Raw genomic sequence first — 17,540 nt, forward strand, 5'->3', positions numbered from 1 at the left:
ACAGATTTCAGTACTGAGCCATTAACAAATGTCAGCGTGCCAACCATTCAACGAAACATCATCGATATGGTGTTTCGGAGCCGAAGGCCCACTCCTGTACCCTTGATGACAATGCACGACACAAAGCTTTATGCCTGCCCTGGGCCCGTCAACACTGAAATTTGACTGTTGATGACTGGAAACATATTACCTGGTCAAACGAGTCTCATTTCAGATTGTATCGAGCGGAGGGAGGTGTACCGATATGGAGACAACCCCATGAATTCATGGACCCAGCACGTCGGCATGGGACTGTTCAAGCTGGTGGAGTCTCTATAAGGGTGTGGGGCGTGTGCAGTTGGCGTGATGAGGGACCCGTGAAACATCGAGATAACACCTTGGCAGGTGATACGTACGTAAGCATCCTGTCTGATCACCTGCATCCATTCATGTCCATTGTGCATTCCGGCGGACGTGGGCAATTCCAGAAGAACAATGCGACACTCCACACGTCCAGAATTTGACAGAGTTTCTCCAGGAATACTCTTCTGAGTTTTAACATTTCGGCTGGCCACCAAACTCCCCAGACATGAACATTATTGAGCTTATCTGGGATGCCTTGCAACGTGCTGTTCAGAATAGACTCCACCCCTCGTACTATTACGGTTATGTATGGTTTCATGGACAGCCCTCCAGGATTTGTGGTGTCAGTTCCCTCCAGCACTGCTTCAGACATCCACGTCGTGTTGCGCCACTTCTGCGTTCTCGCAAGGATCGTACACGATATGAAGACGTTGTAACAGTGTTTTAGACTCTTTAGTGTAGTTCATTTGCGTGGTAGACGAAACATCCGAAAACTGTGGTACATAATTCTTTTATTACCCCATTTCACGATAAAATGTAACCTCTCGTAGCTGGGAGCCCCAACGTTAGGCAAGTAATGGGGCCCCTTAGAAACATGGTTGCCAAGGAGGGGAAGGAAGCCAGTGTGCACTCCGTGTGCATACCGGGGGAAGTCATTTCGGAAGTGGAAAATCTGCTTCCGGATGCCATGAAGAGTACAGGGAGCAGCCAACTGCAGGTGATGGCTCACATCGGTACCAATGACGTATATCGCTTTCGATCAGAGGAGATTATCTCTGGTTTTTGGCGGCTAGCGGAAACGGTAGACTGCCAGTCTTGTTTGCGAGGTTAAGGCGGAGCTCACCATCTGCAGCATCGTCGATAGAACCGACTGTGGTCCTTCGATGCAGAGCCGAGTGGACGGTCTGAATCAGAGGTTCAGGCGGTTCTGCGGCCATGTAGGCTGCAGACTGCTTGACTTGCGCCATCGGGCGGAGTGTTTCAGTGTTCCTCTTAGTAGGTGAGGAGTTCGCTACAGACAGGAAGCGGCTACACGGGTAGTGGGGGCTGTGTGAAAGGGACTGGTCGGTTTGTTAGGTTAGACGGCCTCAGGGAACCATAGAAAGGGCATCCGTTTAAAAAGGGCAGGTAAAACACAGCAAGTTGGCTGTAGAAACAATCGGTATTGTAGTTGTAAAACGTCGTAACTGTGTTTGGAAAGAACCAGAACTCCAAGGACTAATAGAAAGCACTGAATCTCAAAAGTTATAGGTACAGAAAGCTGGCTAAAGCCGTAAATAAGTTCAGCCGAAATTTTTTCTAACGATCTAAGAGTGTTCAAAAAGGATAGATTAAATACAATTGGTGGTGGTATTTATTGCTGTCAGACGTAGTTTGCATTGTGTTGAAACTGAAGTAGATAGTTCCTGCGAAATAGTGTGGGAGAGGTTATACTTGACCTGAACAGTTAAATAAAATTGATTCTCGTTTCAAATAGGTACCCCACTCATACAGTTATAGCCGGTGGTGACTTTAATCTACCCTCGATATGCTGGAAAAATTATAGTTTTAAAGCCGGCGGTAGGCATGAAACTTCATCCGAAATTGTACTGAATGCTTTCTCAGAAAATTATTTTGAACAGTTAGTTCATGAACCCAGTCCTTCCGATGTGATCATGTAAGCGTAGAGAAGTTGTGGAATGATTTCAAAGAGATAGTATCCACAGCAGTTGAGATATATGTACCACATACATTAATAAGTGATGGTACTGATCCGCCATGGTACACAAAACAGGTCAGATCGCTGTTGCAGAAGAAATTAAAAAAGAAAACCTCCTTTGGTTTTCATCCTAGCCCCTCTGACCCCCCTCCGCCACTCCCCCTTCCTCGCCTCTCTTTTCCCCTCCTCTCAGGCTTCCCCTACCGAGGAAGGTCCCTCCTGAAAGCTTTATTCTTCAACTATGTTTTTTTATCTATGTCGATTTTTTTAACTGTACCACAGTGAATGTCTCCATGTAAATGTATATTTTAATCCCTGCTGTTTCCCTTTTTTATGTTTTTATGTCCCTCCTTTTGGTTCTTTTTATGTGTCCCATTTCCATTTTTTTATTAAGTGTATCACTTGATAGAAGAGCGGTGGATTGTGCCACTGCCAGCCTGTGGCCATGCGGTTCTGGGCGCTTCAGTTTGGAACCACGTGACCGCTACGATCGCAGGTTCGAATCCTGCCTTCGGCATGGATGTGTGTGGTGTCCTTAGGTTAGTTAGGTTTAATTAGTTCTAAGTTCTAGGCGACTGATGACCTCAGAAGTTAAGTTGCATAGTGCTCAGAGCCATTTGAACCATTTGTTCCACTGCCAGCCCTCCTCTGCCTAGCCGGAGAATGAAATTACAAAAAAGAAATTGGAACTTGAGCCCAGTCTCTCAGCTCACTCTGAAGGTGGCTGAATGATATACAGCCGAAATATTAGAAGCATAAGCTAAACTTACTCAGCTGCACACTTGAAATTTATTGGAGCTGTAATTTCATATGTTCAGCTACTGGTGGGGGGCGAGAGCGTGGAACCCAGGAGAAGCAGCGCATAAACCGATTAGATCGATGGTAAGTCGCTTGTGTCAAAAGCCATTCTACTATCATCAGCAGGGTGTACTGCATCGTTTGTGCATGGGCAGCACTTTGGGAAGCAAGTAGCCCTGGCTGCCATCTGACCTCGCCCTGCCTGCACATCAAAAATGTTAAAATATATGTATGAATTTCTAAGAGACCAATCTGCTGAGGTCATCAGTCCCTAGACTTGTCCACTTCTTAAACTAACTTACGCTAGGAACAACACACACGCCCATACGTTAGGGAGGACTCAGGCCTCAAACGGGAGTGGCCATTCTCTCACATCACCTTATGCCTCTCTGTGCAGCATGCCAGCCTCCACAGAGGGAAGCACCGCTCATTGGCCCAACGACCACGACCAGACGCCCCTCCTAGATGACGATGGCGCCGACCCAGCCGACGTCAGCGATGTCTCTCCATACCGGTGAGTTCCGCCGGTACACACGTCACTTACCACATTTACAGTATGACTAAAGGGAGCGCTATCCACGTGTTACGATCAATAAGCAGATCTAGAGCTCAACCCATCCAAAAGCCATGCAGTATAGGTTGGACACTCTTGGCCGATTCGCCCAAAATATCCTAAATGTGGTAAATCTGAAATTCTCTCCTTGAACAAAGAGTCTACGCGTAATAACAGATGAACATCTCAAGTGACCTGAGCACATGACTCCAATGTGCAAGAAAGCATTCTCTTCATGCCGTACAAAAACATAAAAGGTCTTCATACTTGACCGAATTATTGATTACATTGCTGTTATTCTGCCAGATTTTTCTGAGAAAGCTCATGGTACTTGTGACTAGCTATGAATCGGTGTGTTCGTTATATCTATGACGTTTGACTCTCCGATCACATTTCACCATCATATCCACATATTTACTGGCTGTATGCAGACAAGCAAAGAGATTTCCATATGCTCTGTCTTCTGTACTGTCTTACCAACAAACACTGTTCCTCGTATCTGTCTTCAATGTCAACGAGCTTGTCTGAACTGCATGGTAGAAACACCTGTTTCAAACAGATCAAAATCGTTGCTGTCCCATTTAATCAGCCAGCCATCTTCTTGGAGTCCAGCTTAGCACCAGGAACCTGAATTTGGAACAGCCTCCCGCATTACTAAATCAAGTAAATAACACCGCCACCATCAGAAGTAGAGGGAGACCAAGAGACCACTATGCAGATTCAGAAGGATGTAGGTTGCAGTAGGTACTGGGAGATGAAAAAGCTTGCACAGGATAGAGTAGCATGGAGAGCTGCATCAAACCAGTCTCAGGACTGAAGACCACAACAACAACAACCATCAGAAGACAGATAACCACATATTTACTGAGGCAAAAATGAGATTACCATTGTCACTATACGCACTCGTTGCCGTTTTACAGCCCTCTTTCCTACCTTCGGCCCAATGAAATGATCGTGTGGCATTGTTGGCCGGGAGGCCCCATGCGGGGAAGTTCGGCCGCCGTATTGCAAGTCCTTATTAGTTGACGTCACTTCGGTGACTTGCGAGTCAATGATGATGAAATGATGATGGAGAACACGAAACACCCAGTCATCACGAGGCAGAGAAAATCCCTGACCCCGCCGGGAATTGAACCAGGGACCCCGTGCTCGGGAAGCGAGAACGCTACCGCAAGACCACGAGCTGCTGACTCCTGTCCAATAATCTTAGTCGATGCAGACCATTTAAATTTCTTTTCCGCAGAACTCACTATATTATGAAACATCCATGCAGTACAGAAAGAAATTCTTCTTATATCATTATTGTGTCCGCCCCTGGTAACTGAGTGGTCAGCGCGGCGGAAAGTCGTGCCTAACGACTCGTGTTCGATTCCTGGCTTGGTCGGAGATTTTCTCCGCTCAGGGACTGAGTGTTGTGTTGACACCCTTTAATCCCCATCGACACGCAAGTCGCCGAAGTGGCGTCAACTCGAAAGACGCGCACCTGGCGAACAGTTTACCCTAAAGGAGGAACTAGCCACGCGAGATTTCCATTATTGTAATTAATATAACTGTTATTGTCATTATTGCTATGACGATATCACTATTAGTGATTGTACATAATGTGTAGAGGATTATAATTAAGTGCTGTATAATAGATGTATATGAAATCCTCTGGTGGTCGGTAGAGTTTGGAAATATTTCGTGGAGACATCAGTCACAGTGGAAGCAGAAGCCAGAAATTATGGTTTTATGTCAAAGAGGTAGATGGATCAAAACAAAATGTCCAGACACTCTGTGACCAAAATGGTACTGAAACAGAGGATGACAGACTAAAGGCCGAAATTCTAAATGTCTTTTTCCAAAGCTGTTTCACAGAGGAAGACTGCACTGTAGTTCCGTCTCTAGATTGTGGTACAGATGATAGAATGGTAGATATCGAAATAGAGGACAGACAGATAGAGAAACAATAAAAATCACTCAAAAGAGAAAAGGCCGCTGGGCCTGATGGGATACCAATTCGATTTTTCACAGAGTACGCGAAGGAACTTGCCCCCCCTTCTTGCAGCGGTGTACCGTAGGTCTCTAGAAGAGCGTAGCGTTCCAAGGGATTGGACAACGGCACAGGTCATCCCCGTTTTCAAGAAGGGACGTCGAACAGATGTGTAGAGCTATAGACCTATATCTCTAACGTCGATCAGTTTTAGCATTTTGGAACACGTATTATGTTCGAGTATAATGACTTACCTGGAGACTAGAAATCTACTCTGTAGGAATCAGCATGGGTTTCGTAAAAGACGGTCGTGTGAAACCCAGCTCGCGCTATTCGTCCACGAGACTCAGAGGGCCATAGACAAGGGTTCACAGGTAGTCGCCGTGTTGCTTGACTTCCGCAAGGCGTTCGATACAGTTCCCCACTGTCGTTTAATGAACAAAGTAGGAGCATATGGACTATCAGACCAATTGTGTGATTGGACTGAAGAGTTCCTAGATAACAGGACGCAGCATGTCATTCTCAATGGAGAGAAGTCTTCCAAAGTAAAAGTGATTTCAGGTGTGCCGCAGGGGAGTGTCACAGGACCGTTGCTTTTCACAATATACATAAATGACCTTGTGGATGACATCGGAAATTCACTGAGGCTTTTTGCAGATGATGCTGTGGTGTATCGAGATGTTGTAACATTGGAAAATTGTACTGAAATGCAGGAGGATCTGCAGCAAATTGACGCATGGTGCAGGGAACGGCAATTGAATCTCAATGTAGACAAGTGTAATGTACTGCGAATACATAGAAAGATAGATCCCTTATCATTTAGCTACAAAATACCAGGTCAGCAACTGGAGGCAGTTAATTCCATAAATTATCTGGGAGTACGCATTAGGAGTGATTTAAAATTGAATGATAATATAAAGTTGATCGTTGGTAAAGCAGATGCCAGACTGAGATTCATTGGAGAAATCCTAAGGAAATGCAATCCGAAAACAAAGGAAGTAGGTTACAGTACGCTTGTTCGCCCACTGCTTGAATACTGCTCAGCAGTGTAGGATCCGTACCAGATAGGGTTGGTAGAAGAGATAGAGAAGATCCAATGGAGAGCAGCGCGCTTCGTTACAGAATCATTTAGTAATCGCGAAACCGTTATGGAGATGATAGATAAACTCCAGTGGAAGACTCTGCAGGGGAGACGCTCAGTAGCTCGACACGGGCTTTTGTTAAAGTTTCGAGAACATACCTTCACCGAAGAGTCAAGCAGTATATTGCTCCCTCCTACGTATATCTCGCGAAGAGACCATGGGGATAAAATCAGAGAGGTTAGAGCCCACACAGAAGCATACCGACAAACCTTCTTTCCACAAACAATACGAGACTGGAATAGAAGGGAGAACTGATAGAGGTACTCAAGGTACCCTCCGCCACACACCGTCAGGTGGCTTGCGGAGTATGGATGTAGATGTAGATGTAGATGTAGACGGGTTTCACTAGACATGGCCTGCACCTCAACAGGTATGGGAAGAGGAGGTTGGCAAAGCTTATGGGTGTCAGCATAGGTGGGGGGGGGGGGGGGGGGGTGGGATCACTCATGGGAAAATTCCGGTAGTAGTGGGTGTTAGAGCTGAACCATTTTAGAGTGAAGTCAACTGATATGTATTTCTGCTTAAGAGAAGTCTTTCTAACAGAGGAACCACTTTCGACAAAGCTTAGGTATCCGTGTAATGAGGGAATTAGTATATTTCATCAAAATATACAAAGTATTAGAGATAAAATTAGTGAACTTTTAATATTTGTTTTGTGCGATCTAAAATTTAAACACCTCTCTCACACCGGCCTGATTTAGCTTCACTGATCAGGATAGTAAAAACGTGAGTATGTTAAAGGAATTTTCATTCACAATGGAGGCTTATCACATTCACACAGTTCAATACTGTTCTATCCTGATTAAATTGAGCTTAACTTAAATTCCATAAGGCAGTGAAGCAATTTCGAAGTTTCAGTGCGACGAAAATTGTCAGTCGATCTCCTGAAAACATTTGTAATAATTATTAACTTTCGGTGATCACATGGGGAAGACCGGAGATCTGCTGGTAAGGCCGTGTTAGCCTATTTATTTGAAGTAACAGGATATCTTGAGCATACATAAACGGCAGGTTCGTCCAGTGTAAATCAGACGTTCCCCACTGATCCCATACAACACAGCGTAGTAAGCAGACACTGTCAATAATAATCAGTTAAATAATACGTGAACACACTTACTTTAGTTTAGTTCATGTATTAAATTCCTTCTCATACAGAATTTCATCAAGATGGCGACCAACTCAACAATACAAACATATACATCCTCCTTCTTTCACGGCTAATCAGCAAGCATTCTTCATTCTTTTCATAAAAGAAAACATAGATAGCAGAGAAGCTATTCCGTGGAGTAAATAGACGCTCCATGGAATAATAGGGCTTGAAACTACTTTGCATTCATAATCATCGTATATTAAAATTTAGGAATCGGTCAGATAAGAAAAGATATTTCGAGATATGTACTGAGTTATATAATTCTAGGGGACTGATGACCTGAGCTGTTAAGTCCCATAGTGCTCAGAGCCATTTGAACCATTTGAACCTACTACCAACTGTAACCCTGCCTTCCCCACTCCCACTCCTCAGTGCTCTCTCTCCCTTCCTCTTCCCTTCCCCTGAGCAGTTTTTTCTTGCTCAACCGCCCCCCCCCCCACCCTTTCCAGTGCACCACTCCTGTGTCTCTAAGCTTCCTCCTAACTTCCCTCTCCCTCTCCCACCCTGCCATATCCTGCCCCTTGGTGCGCTCCCTGACCTCCTTTGGTTTTCATCCAAGCCCCTCTGAACCCCCCCCTCCACCACTGCCCCTTCCTCGCCTCTCTTTTCCCCTCCTCTCAGGCTTCCCCTACCGAGGTAGGTCCCTCCTGAAAGCTTTTATTCTTTGCCATGTGTGCTCCAGCTACTACAGTGATTTTAAAGTGTCTCCATTCTTGAGTGCTTTAATAATGTGGCCAACTTTTAGCCTGTGTGTGTGACTTTAGTCTAGTTTACACGTTAGATTAATCGACAACTATGTTATTTTATCATTATGTCGATTTTTTTAACTGTACCACAGTGAATGTCTCCATGTAAATGTATATTTTAATCCCTACTGTTTCCCTTTTTTATGTTTTTATGTCCCTCCTTTTGGTTCTTTTTATGTGTCCCATTTCCATCTTTTTATTAAGTGTATCACTTGATAGAAGAGCGGTGGATTGTGCCACTGGCAGCCCGCCGAGGTGGCCATGCTGTTCTAGGCGCTTCAGTCTGGAACCGCGTGACCGCGACGGTCGCAGGTCCGAATCCTGCCTTCAGCATGGAAGTGTGTGGTGTCCTTAGGTTAGTTAGGTTTCATTGGTTCTACGTTCTAGGCGACTGATGACCTCAGAAGTTAAGTCACATAGTGCTCAGAGCCATTTGAACCATTTGTTCCACTGCCAGCCCTCCTCTGCCTAGCCGGAGAATGAAATTTCAAAAAAGAAATTGGAACTTGAGCCCAGTCTCTCAGCTCACTCTGAAGGTGGCTGAATGATATACAGCCGAAATATTAGAAGCATAAGCTAAACTTCCTCAGCTGCACACTTGAAATTAAATGGAGCTGTAGTTTCATATGCTCAGCTACTGGTGGGGGGCGAGAGGGTGAAACCCAGGAGAAGCAGTTCATAAACCGATTAGGTCGATGGTAAGTCGCTTGTGTCAAAAGCCGCTCTACTATCATCAGCAGGGTGTACTGAATCGTTTGTGCATGGGCAGCACTCTGGGAAGCAAGTAGCCCCTGGCTTCCATCTGACCTCGCCCTCCTTGCACATCAAAATTGTCAAAATGTGTATGAATTTCTAAGAGACCAATCTGCTGAGGTCATCAGTCCCTAGACTTGTCCACTACTTAAACTAACTTATGCTAAGAACAACACACACGCCCATACGTTAGGGAGGACTCAGGCCTCCAACGAGAGTGGCCATTCTCACACATCACCTGATGCCTCTCTGTGCAGCATGCCAGCCTCCACAGAGGGAAGCACCGCTCATTGGCCCAACGACCACGACCAGACGCCCCTCCTAGATGACGATGGCGCCGACCCAGCCGACGTCAGCGATGTCTCTCCATACCGGTGAGTTCCACCGGTACACATGTCACTTTCCACATTCACAGTATGACTAAAGGGACCGCTATCCATGTGTTACAATCAATAAGCAGATCTAGAGCTCAACCCATCCAAAAGCCATGCAGTGTAGGTTGGACACTCTTGGCCGATTCGCCCAAAATATCCTAAATGTGGTAAATCTGAAATTCTCTCCTTCAACAAAGAGTCTACGCGTAATAACAGATGAACATCTCAAGTGACCTGAGCACATGACTCCAATGTGCAAGAAAGCATTCTCTTCATGCCGTACAAAAACATAAAAGGTCTTCCTACTTGACCGAATTATTGATTACATTGCTGTTATTCTGCCAGATTTTTCTGAGAAAGCTCATGGTACTTGTGACTAGCTATGAATCGGTGTGTTCGTTATATCTATGACGTTTGACTCTCCGATCACATTTCACCATCATATCCACATATTTACTGGCTGTATGCAGACAAGCAAAGAGATATCCATATGCTCTGTCTTCTGTACTGTCTTACCAACAAACACTGTTCCTCGTATCTGTCTTCAATGTCAACGAGCTTGTCTGAACTGCATGGTAGAAACACCTGTTTCAAACAGATCAAAATCGTTGCTGTCCCATTTCATCAGCCAGCCATCTTCTTGGAGTCCAGCTTAGCACCAGGAACCTGAATTTGGAACAGCCTCCCGCATTACTAAATCAAGTAAATAACATCGCCACCATCAGAAGACAGATAACCACATATTTACTGAGGCAAAAATGAGATTACCATTGCCACTATACGCACTCGTTGAAGTTTTACAGCCCTCTTTCCTACCTCCGGCCCAATGAAATGATCGTGTGGCATTGTTGGCCGGGAGGCCCCATGCGGGAAGTTCGGCCGCCGTATTGCAAGTCCTTATTAGTTGACGTCACTTCGGTGACTTACGAGTCAATGATGATGAAATGATGATGGAGAACACGAAACACCCAGTCATCACGAGGCAGAGAAAATCCCTGACCCCGCCGGGAATTGAACCCGGGACCCCGTGCTCGGGAAGCGAGAACGCTACCGCAAGACCACGAGCTGCTGACTCCTGTCCAATAATCTTAGTCGATGCAGACCACTTAAATTTCTTTTCCGCAGAACTCACTATATTATGAAACATCCATGCAGTACAGAAAGAAATTCTTCTTATATCATTATTGTGTCCGCCCCTGGTAACTGAGCGCGGCGGAAAGTCATGCCTAACGACTCGTGTTCGATTCTCCGCTTGGTCAGAGATTTTCTCCGCTCAGGGACTGTGTGTTGTGTTGTCACCCTTTCATCCCCATCGACACGCAAGTCGCCATAGCTGCGTCAACTCGAAAGACCCGCACCAGGCGAACTGTTTACCCTAAAGGAGGATCTAGCCACACGAGATTTCCATTATTGTAATTAATGTAACAGTTATTGTCATTATTACTATGACGACATTATTAGTGATTGTACATAATGTGTAAGGAATTATAGTTTAGTGCTATATGATAGATGTATATGAAATCCTCTGGTGGTAGGTTGTTGTTGTTGTTGTGGTCTTCAGTCCTGAGACTGGTTTGATGCAGCTCTCCATGCTACTCTATCCTGTTCAAGCTTCTTCATCTCCCAGTACCTACTGCAACCTACATCCTTTTGAATCTTCTTAGTGTATTCATCTCTTGGTCTCCCTCTACGACTTTTACCCTCCACACTGCCCACCAATACTAAATTGGTGATCCCTTGATGCCTCAGAACATGTCCTACCAACCGATCTCTTCTTCTGGTCAAGTTGTGCCACAAACTTCTCTTCTCCCCAATCCTATTCTACACTTCCTCATTAGTTATGTGATCTACCCATCTAATCTTCAGTATTCTTCTGTAGCACCACATTTCGAAATTTTCTATTCTCTTCTTGTCTAAACTATTTATCGTTCATGTTTCACTTCCATAACTGGCTACACTACATACAAATACTTTGAGAAATGACTTCCTGACACTTAAATCTATACTTGATGTTAACAAATTTCTCTTCTTCAGAAACGCTTTTCTTGCCATTGCCAGTCTACATTTTATATCCTCTCTACTTCGACCATCATCAGTTATTTTGCTCCTCAAATAGCAAAACTCCTTTACTACTTTAAGTGTCTCATTTCCTAATCTAATTCCCTCAGCATCATCCGACTTAATTCGACTACATTCTATTATCCTTGTTTTGCTTTTGTTGATGTTCATCTTGTATCCTCCTTTCAAGACGCTATCCATTCCATTCAACTGCTCTTCCAAGTCCTTTGCTGTCTCTGACAGAATTACAATGTCATCCGCGAACCTCAAAGTTTTTATTTCTTCTCCATGGATTTTAATACCTACTCCGAATTTTTCTTTTGTTTCCTTTACTGCCTACTCAATATAGTGATTGAATAACATCGGGGAGAGGCTACAACCCTGTCTTACTCCTTTTCCAACAACTGCTTCCCTTTCATGTCCCTCGACTCTTATAACTGCCATCTGGTTTCTGTACAAAATATAAATAGCCTTTCGCTCTCTATATTTTACCCCTGCCACCTTTAGAATTTGAAAGAGAGTATTCCAGTCAACACTGTCAAAAGCTTTCTCTAAGTCTACAAATGCTAGAAACGTAGGTTTACCTTTCCTTAATCTTTCTTCTAAGATAAGTCGTAAGGTCAGTATTGCCTCACGTGTTCCAGTACTTCTACGGAATCCAAACTGATCTTCCCCGAGGTCGGTTTCTACTAGTTTTTCCATCGGTCTGTAAAGAATTCGTGTTAGTATTTTGCAGCTGTGGCTTATTAAACTGATTTTTCGGTAATTTTCACATCTGTCAACACCTGCTTTCTTTGGGATTGGAATTATTATATTCTTCTTGAAGTCTGAGGGTATTTCGCCAGTTTCACACATCTTGCTCACCAGATGGTAGAGTTTTGTCAGGACTGGCTCTCCCAAGGCCGTCAGTAGTTCCAATGGAATGTTGTCTACTCCGGGGGCCTTATTTCGACTCTGGTCTTTCAGTGCTCTGTCAAACTCTTGACGCAGTATCTTTCCTCCCATTTCATCTTCATCTACATCCTCTTCCATTTCCATAATATTGTCCTCAAGTACATCGCCCTTGTATAGACCCTCTATATACTCCTTCCACCTTTCTGCTTTCCCTTCTTTGCTTAGAACTGTGTTTCCATCTGAGCTCTTGATGTTCATACGAGTGGTTCTCTTATCTCCAAAGGTCTCTTTAATTTTCCTGTAGGCAGTATCTATCTTACCCCTAGTGAGATAAGCCTCTACATCCTTACATTTGTCCTCTAGCCATACCTGCTTAGCCATTTTGAACTTCCTGTCGATCTCATTTTTGAGACGTTTGTATTTCTTTTTGCCTGCTTCATTTACTGCATTTTTATATTTTCTCCTTTCATCAATTAAATTCAATATTTCTTCTGTTACCCAAGGATTTCTTCTAGCTCTCGTCTTTTTTCCTACTAGATCCTCTGCTGCCTTCACTACTTCATCCCTCAAAGCTACCCATTCTTCTTCTACTGTATTTCTTTCCTTCATTCCTGTCAATTGTTCCCTTACGCTCTCCCTGAAACTCTGCACAGCCTCTGGTTTAGTCAGTTTATCCAGGTCCCATCTCCTTAAATTCCCACCTTTTTGCATTTTCTTCAGTTTTAATCTACAGGTCATAACCAACAGATTGTGGTCAGAGTCCACGTCTGCCCCTGAAAATGTCTTACAATTTAAAACCTGGTTCCTAAATCTCTGTCTTACCATTATATAATCTATCTGATACCTTTTAGTATCTCCAGGGTTCTTCCATGTATACAACCTTCTTTCATGATTCTTAAACCAAGTGTTAGCTATGATTAAGTTGTGCTCTGTGCAAAATTCTACCAGGCGGCTTCCTCTTTCATTTCTTAGCCCCAATCCATATTCACCTACTACGTTTCCTTCTCTCCCTTTTCCTACTACCGAATTCCAGTCACCTATGACTATTAAATGTTCGTCACCTTTCACTATCTGAAAAATTTCTTTTATTTCATCATACATTTCTTCAATTTCTTCGTCATCTGCAGAACTGGTTGGCATATAAACTTGTACTACTGTAGTAGGTGTGGGCTTCGTATCTATCTTGGCCACAATAATGCGTTCACTATGCTGTTTGTAGTAGCTTACCCGCATTCCTATTTTCCTATTCATTATTAAACCTACTCCTGCATTACCCCTATATGATTTTGTGTTTATAACCCTGTAGGCACCTGACCAGATGTCTTGTTCCTCCTGCCACCGAACTTCACTGATTCCCACTATATCTAACTTTAACCTATCCTTTTTAAATTTTCTAACCTACCTGCCCGATTAAGTGATCTGAGATTCCACGCTCTGATCCGTAGAACGCCAGTTTTCTTTCTCCTGATAACGACATCTTCTTGAGTAGTCCCCGCCTGGAGATCCTAATGGGGGACTATTTTACCTCCGGAATATTTTACCCAAGAGGACACCATCATCATTTAATCATACAGTAAAGCTGCATGCCCTCGGGAAAAATTACGTCCATAGTTTCCTCTTGCTTTCAGCCGTTCGAAGTACCAGCACAGCAAGGCCCTTTTGGTTATTGTTACAAGGCCAGATCAGTCAATCATCCAGACTGTTGCCCTTCCAACTACTGAAAAGACTGCTGCCCCTTTTCAGGAATCACACGTTTGTCTGGCCTCTCAACAGATACCCCTCCGTTGTGGTTGCACCTACGGTACAGCTATCTGTGTCGCTGAGGCACACAAGCCTCCCCACCAACGGCAAGGTCCATGGTTCATGGGGGGAGGTGGTGGTAGGCCGAGTTTGGAAATAATTCGTGGAGACATCAGTCACAGTGGAAGCAGAAGCCAGAAATTATGGTCTTATGTCAAAGCGGTAGGTGGATCAAAACAAAATGTCCAGACACTCTGTGACCAAAATGGTACTGAAACAGAGGATGACAGACTAAAGGCCGAAATTCTAAATGTCTTTTTCCAAAGCTGTTTCACAGAGGAAGACTGCACTGTAGTTCCTTCTCTAGATTGTCGCACAGATAACAAAATGGTAGATATCGAAATAGACGACAGAGGGGTAGAGAAACAATTAAAATCGCTCAAAAAAGGGAAGGCCACTGGACCTGATGGGATACCAGTTTGATTTTACGCAGAGTACGCGAAGGAACTTGCCCCCCTTCTTGCAGCGGTGTACCGTAGGTCTCTAGAAGAGCGTAGCGTTCCAAAGGATTGGACAACGGCACAGGTCATCCCCGTTTTCAGGAAGGGTCGTCGAACAGATGTGTAGAGCTATAGACCTATATCTCTAACGTCGATCAGTTTTAGCATTTTGGAAGACGTATTATGTTCGAGTATAATGACTTATCTGGAGACTAGAAATCTACTCTGTTGGAATCAGCATGGGTTTCGAAAAAGACGGTCGTGTGAAACCCAGCTCGCGCTATTCGTCCACGAGACTCAGAGGGCCATAGACAAGGGTTCACAGGTAGATGCCGTGTTGCTTGACTTCCGCAAGGCGTTCGATACAGTTCCCCACAGTCGTTTAATGAACAAAGTAGGGGCATATGGACTATCAGACCAATTGTGTGATTGGACTTGTAACGGAACTGAAATCATGGTGGGCTGACAGTAATTTGGAGCCCGCGCGTCGGAAACGGGCGCGCTGGTGTGAGACTGCCAGGGAGTGCACCCTGATGCCATCTATTGGCGAAACTGGGAATTAGCGCCGCCTCTCAGGCAATGCACTAAGCTCTCGGAGTCAAATGTATTCTTTTTCTTGGTAATTATAAGTTATTACTGTATGATTTAATGTTATAAAGCGCTAGTAGTAAATTATTATGACTGGTATGAACTCCAGGGTACTAAATATAAATATTCTAAAATACTAAATGATTTCGGTGAAAAGGTGGTAGGGGAACGCCCCCACTCTTGGTGATACGAGCATAGCTAGAGGTAGCTGGAGACACAGGGGCTGAACAATGGAATGGCCTGGGGAGTGTTGACGTGACCGGACGTGCGTAACTGTGCTCACGCAAAAGTGATTGTGCAACAGCGAAGAGGCGAATATCGTCGCCGTTTGTGGAGTAGAACGTGACGAATGGTTGTCGAGCCATCTCTATGCCACTGGGGCTGATTGTAAGAGTTCCTGCTCCCAGATTTTATGGCGGACGTGCAGTAGCTTATACGAGTGCTACAGCTCGTAGTTCCAGCCGCCATTGAGGGCATGAGGCGTGAAGAGCTGCGTTAGCCACATGCATCTCACCACCAGCACCGACACGTCTACCCAAGGCAAGACTGCTTGCAATTGTTAAGTCGAACTTTGTATACATGTAAAAGGAGAATACCAGTTTTCTTTTGTGCAAGTGCAGAAGACAGAATATAGTAATGAGTAAAATTACGACGCATGTTGTTCATTGTAAAGTGTAGTAACCTGAAACATAGTATAGTGAAATCAGACTGAGGCCACCATCGCCTCTTTCATTTACAATTCTTTTGGGTGTAGAATACTTTAGCGTATAAGAATGTTGAAAAGAGCAATGGTCACACCAGAATGAGTCGCCTATTTATGGTTACTTAAATTTTTCTGAGTAACCTTTCAAGTAAAGTCACTTAACTAATTCTATATCAATTGTCCAAAGAGTAATATCCAAAATCATTAAATAAGTTGAAGGATAGAATTTTGTTAACCTAAGTTTCATAAGTTGTCTTCGTGGTAATTACCAAGCCAACTCACAGAAATTGAGAGAGTATTTGCTTTGTAGAATGATCAGAAATAGTAATATTCAGAATTAAGTTTAAATTCAACTCAAGCCGTTTCACTTTGAAACGAGCCAAAAAACTGATTTATTCTTTTGCTCCTTCAGAGCTGGCGACCGTAGTTATAAGTATTTTCAGGAGGATTCGACGGTAAGTCTGCTGCTCTCGTCGTGCTGATAAGATTACCCACTGCTGCTAGCAGTGGTGATTGGATACATAAGCTCACTACCAAGTTAAGTGGGTCAGGTAGGCAGTGTTACCGTGTGAACTGTAGGGCACTGTAGGCCGTGGATCGAACCCGTTCAATCATCACAGCTCTTTGGGAAATAGTCCGGTTAGGAGCGTACTAATCATTAGGTAAATACAGGCGAGTAACGGTCAAAAATGTATACGCAAGTGAATTTAGCAAGGTCCATGTAGCACCTAGTTAATGTGGTGCAATGGCGAGGGTAGGAGTGGAGTAAAAGTGAGCTGAGCTTGTGGCAGCTGTGCTGTCTCCAAAGATTAATAACGTGAATTCACTACTACCTCTTACCATTAGGGCTGAGCTATTTACCGTTAAAATACGTAGCAGTAAGCACAAAGGCGTGACAGCTACAAGTCCGTATTGGCTTTATACATACGGAAGTAGGAAGCGGGTCATTCCGTCAGTGGAGGGGTTAAAACAACCGAGTCAGTTGAGAACATACCCCATTTACTGATGGAAAGATTCGGCGGTTTGGTCGCATGTGGCGACCGTGACAGGACTTACCAAGTTTGTAGAATAATGGCTGCAATAAAAGTGTTTTATATAAACTTGTGGTTTCAAGAAAATTTTAAATTTAAAATTCTGTTGTAGACAAATATACCACAGTTGGTAAGTTCAAGACGACAACCTGCAAAGCAGCAAAAGAAAGTCCAATAGTAGGAGTTAAACAAGTAATACTTGGTTTAATAAACATTTCTATTAGGCACGAAATACAGCAGCATAAGATGGAGTCGAATAGTAACAAGCAAGACGAAAACATTACAAGGTCAGACCCAGAATTAGGGACCATAGATACTGTTGTAGGGTTGGAAAATCTTATAGATGAATCCACACCCACAAAACAGGAGGAACGGGAAGTGAAACCAAAGGTAGTGAAAAGTGAACCCAATGTATCTGTGGATGCAAGTCACAAGGGAGAGGATATGGAATTAACAAGTTTGTTAAATAGTATGATGGCACAAATTCGAGAAGGGAA

At 44.0% G+C, this 17,540-nt stretch overlaps 1 protein-coding gene across 1 annotated transcript in view; it reads left to right on the forward strand.

The window, feature by feature from the left end:
- LOC124776271 (ankyrin-3-like) overlaps positions 1-17,540 on the forward strand; it is a 55,806-nt gene that overhangs the window by 23,943 nt on the left and 14,323 nt on the right. The window contains exons 4-5 of the mRNA XM_047251171.1: positions 3,237-3,353; positions 9,413-9,529. Of these exons, the coding sequence (XP_047107127.1) occupies positions 3,237-3,353; positions 9,413-9,529 (234 nt within the window). The remainder of the gene's footprint in view (positions 1-3,236; positions 3,354-9,412; positions 9,530-17,540) is intronic.

This window comes from Schistocerca piceifrons, chromosome 2 (genome assembly GCF_021461385.2).
Source record: "Schistocerca piceifrons isolate TAMUIC-IGC-003096 chromosome 2, iqSchPice1.1, whole genome shotgun sequence".
Lineage (NCBI taxonomy): Eukaryota > Metazoa > Arthropoda > Insecta > Orthoptera > Acrididae > Schistocerca > Schistocerca piceifrons.